The 4,240-nt window shown below is 38.5% G+C and overlaps 1 protein-coding gene across 1 annotated transcript; it reads left to right on the top strand.

Moving 5' to 3' along the window:
- The first annotated feature begins 299 nt into the window (after positions 1 to 299).
- LOC103585862 (taste receptor type 2 member 4) lies at positions 300 to 1,281 on the top strand. Its single transcript, XM_008566955.1, has one exon. The coding sequence runs from the start codon at positions 341 to 343 to the stop codon at positions 1,238 to 1,240; it is 900 nt and encodes a 299-aa protein (XP_008565177.1). The 5' UTR covers positions 300 to 340; the 3' UTR covers positions 1,241 to 1,281.
- Positions 1,282 to 4,240: the final 2,959 nt, after the last annotated feature.

Genomic DNA, 4,240 nt, shown 5'->3' with positions numbered 1-4,240 from the left:
CTCATTTGGATTTGCAGTTCCTGGAGCCTGCCATGACTCCTCCCTCTAGCTTTTCTGCTCCTGGAGGAGTGGACTCTCAGGTTAACATAGGCTTATATTAATTAGGCATTTATAAGGAAAACAGAATATGAATGAAGAAATAGTAATGCAATCCATGGAAGATTTGCATATCAGTAAAAGCAGTTGGCTTTTAGACCACAAATGGCTCATTTGCCATGCTTGGAAAAAATAAAAAAGGAGACGTCCTTCCTGGCTGGATCCTGACACCTACTTATACATTTCAGTATTTCTCCTGCCCCCACCATCAGCACCACAACTGGTGAATCCTCAATGAGTAAAGATGCTTCAGGTGTTCTCTTTCTCTGTTATTACTGCCTCAGTTATTTTTAATTTTGTAGGAATCATTATGAGTCTATTTATTACAGTGGTCAATTACAGGACTTGGGTCAAAAACCACGGAATCTCCTCTTCTGATAGGATCCTGTTCAGCTTGGGCATCACCAGATTTCTCACACTGGGATTGCTTCTACTGAGCACTATCTACTTCATCTCTCCAAATGTTGAAAGGTCAGTCTACTTGTCTGCCTTTTTTCTGTTGTGTTGGATGTTTTTGGACTCTAGCAGTCTCTGGTTTGTGACCTTGCTCAACATCTTGTACTGTGTGAAGATTTCTAACTTCCAACACTCAGTTTTTCTCATGCTGAAACGGAATATCTCCCCCAAAATCTCCAGGCTGCTGCTGATCTGTGTGCTGATTTCTGCCTTCACCACTCTCCTGTATGTTGTGCTCAGCCAGACGTCACCTTTTCCTGAACTTGTGACTAGGAGAAATGGCACATTATTTGACATGAATGAGGGCATCTTGTGTTTGGTGGCCTCTTTTTTCTTGAGCTCATTTATCCAGTTCATCATTAATGTGACTTCTGCTTCCTTGTTAATACATTCCTTGAGGAGACACATACAGAAGATGCAGAAAAACGCCACTGTTTTTTGGCATCCCCAGACTGAAGCTCATGTAGGTGCTATGAAGCTGATGATCTATTTCCTCATCCTTTACATTCCATATTCAATTGCGACCCTGATCCATTTTCTCCCTTCTTACGTGGGGATGGGTTTGGGAGTCAGATCCATTTGTAGGATTATTGCCACCCTTTATCCATCAGTACATTCTTTTCTTATTATTTTTACACATCCAAAACTGAAAACTAAAGCAAGGAAGATTCTTTGTTTCAATAAATAGTGAAATTTCAGTAAACATTGGCTGAAGTCACCTCATTGTTTGGGAGCAAGATTTTCTCTATTAGCAATTTTTTCGATCATCTGAAGAATGAATTTTTGTTATTGCTGATCTGACATCCTAGGACCTCATTGTTTGGGAGCAAGATTTTCTCTATTAGCAATTTTTTCGATCATCTGAAGAATGAATTTTTGTTATTGCTGATCTGACATCCTAGGCCTTTAAGTGCTTGCATTTCAGTTTATTATGTAATTTTTTGTTGATATTTTAAAATAAGGCACATTCTGTAAGGAATTTGTTTGAGGCATTACTTATCACATATTTTGCATGACCTTTGCATCCCTGGATAGTGTAAATCACTACGGCCTTTAAGTGCTTGCATTTCAGTTTATTATGTAATTTTTTGTTGATATTTTAAAATAAGGCCCATTCTGTAAGGAATTTGTTTGAGGCATTACTTATCACATATTTTGCATGACCTTTGCATCCCTGGATAGTGTAAATCACTACGTTGTTCCACTGGCTCCTGAAATATAATGGGAAGTTCCCCCAAATGAAGGAATCATTGTGGTGCATGTGGTTAGTTAGATTTTTCTGTGGTTTAGCTAAGGAGCTCTAAAATAGATGCCTATTGTGGGACACGACAGAAAAAGGGTCCTCGTACTAGCTGGGTGACAGTAACTGAGTATTACTACCAAGAAACCCGAAGACTGAATTTCTAGGCTTGTTCTGGAAAGGAGGAAAGGGCCAGGTTGATAGGTGTGGAGGGAATTAAGGAAGTCAAGTCCAGAACGGTTCCAAGGATCTTAAAATCAGGGAGCTAGATAAGGTCAAAAGCACGTGCCAAATAGTGAAATTAACACCATCTGGCAACAAGTTTACAAAATACCGGACCTCACCATGTGATACAGAATTCACTGGAAAACCAAGAGGAGTTACTGGACTGGTAGTGGGATCATTTGACTTCTGGTGAATTTATTCCACCTGTTTATGCATTTGTGTGAAGCACAGTCCTTCTCCAGGAGAGCAAAACACGTTTCTGGGGTTGGGACAGCAGGACTGTGCCTTCAGAGGAACAGAAATCTGAAGATGGAATGTTGACAAGTTTTGCGATGGGAATTGGGGAATCATAATTTATATTTATATCATTTTTCGATGTTTATTAAATGTTTATGTGATACGTACACATCTCAAAATAAACGGATCTTCAATTTTTACAGATTACCAGACTTTTCTCATTCTGGCCACCAGAATCTTGACTACGGTATTCAGTAAGGTTTACCCAATATTTTATACTGCAAAAGCTGGAGGTATTCATTGTGTTAGAATCATAAGATTAAGAGATAAAAGGATTACCAAGAGTGACTAAATGTACACTATGTCCTAAGTGTACATGAGTGGCAGAAACCCTCATGGGTCCCACAATATCTGCTCTCTCTCCTCTCTTCTATAGTAATCAAATTGTTAGCTGCTCAGGATTTTGGCAGCTAAGTACATTTTACAGCTCCCTCTTATATGTAGGTATTGCCATGTGATCAAGTTCTGCCAATAGAGTGTGAACAGAAGTGATGTATGTAATGTCTAGGTGGTGCCTCTAGAACCGCCGTGTCCTCCCTTCCCCTTTTCCCTTTTCTCCTTTCTGTGGGCTGGAATGCCGATGTAATGATTATCTATCTCAGACCATGCAGATGAGGTGAATGCTTGGTGATAGTGGAGTAATTATTCATTCTAGAGTTGGCCTCATGGTTCCTGACACTGTGGAGTTGCCACACCAGCCCTGGACTGCTTATGCCTGCACTCCAGGACTGTTCACGGGAAATCGACATCTCCCTTCTTCCAGACACTGTGTTTTTGGTCTCTGTTACCTTAGTCAATTTATGCTATGCCGCAAATACATACAACAATGTATATATTCATAATGAAATAGTATGTAGTTTTTTACCATCTTATAGTCAAAGAACATTTCTATATGCCCTGCTAAGTGAAATGAAAATAAGAATATGCATATGCAGCACGATACCAATTTTTGTAAAAATATGTGCATGTGAAGAAGAGTCCAAAAGGAAAATATATAAAATGCAAACAATAATTATATTTCATTGGGAAGTTTTGAGTAATCTTTTTATATTTTCCAAGTTTTCTATGGTGAACATATATTTCTTTTGTAATCAGAAAAGACACATTTTAAAATATATATGGTATATACAGTCTGGCTATCTACCCATTCATCCATACATCTATCTAAAGGACAATTAGGGGGTTCTGATGTCAACATCCAGTTTCTCCTCACTAAGAAAGTGAGTGAATGTTCTTTCTTATGCTTTGTTTGGATTCTTTTTCTTATATTGGCAACGTTATGCTAATTTGTTTTTGGTTGTCCTACATTGTCTTCATTTTTTTCCCCCATCTGGGATGAATATGCTTTCTTTGTATTAAGACTGTTCTCTGCTATTTGAAGAAAGACTTGTATCTTTGCTTAGAAACTTGCCCAAGTCCTCCTTAGGCACAGTTTTTAGCTATGCTGTGTGTTTGGAGATCTGCTCATTCTAGTATGCTCTGCTAAATACCTGCCACTAAGTAATCATTAACTGTTAACTCAAAATTTTTTTTGGTTTGTTTTTTCAAGACATGATAACTTACAGTGTCTTTAATATAAATACTCACTATCCTGCATCTCCCTCTGTTCGCTGCTTATTGCAGGAAAGGGAGAGATGTGTTTAAAATGCTTTGTTAGGAAGTCACTTTCTAGCGTGAAGGACACGCATCAGGACAGGGTCTGCATAACATCTCCAAACATCCACTATGGTAGCTACGACTCAGGGGCATTGCCTTTTAGCTTTTAACTGCTACAAGCCCAATGTCGTATGAGCTACATTTCACATGTTACTTTATTGATTCACCACAATCTCTTTGGTAATGTAGGTATCATTATATGCCCATTTAAATAGTTGAGAAAATTAAGGCACAAAGAAGTAAGTGGTTCATAACAGTACAACTAGGAAG

The sequence above is a fragment of the Galeopterus variegatus genome, unplaced genomic scaffold, assembly GCF_000696425.1.
Source record: "Galeopterus variegatus unplaced genomic scaffold, G_variegatus-3.0.2 Scaffold281, whole genome shotgun sequence".
Taxonomy (NCBI): Eukaryota; Metazoa; Chordata; class Mammalia; order Dermoptera; family Cynocephalidae; genus Galeopterus; species Galeopterus variegatus.
Note: the sequence above shows the minus strand (reverse complement) of the source record. Positions and strands in the feature narration are given on the sequence as shown.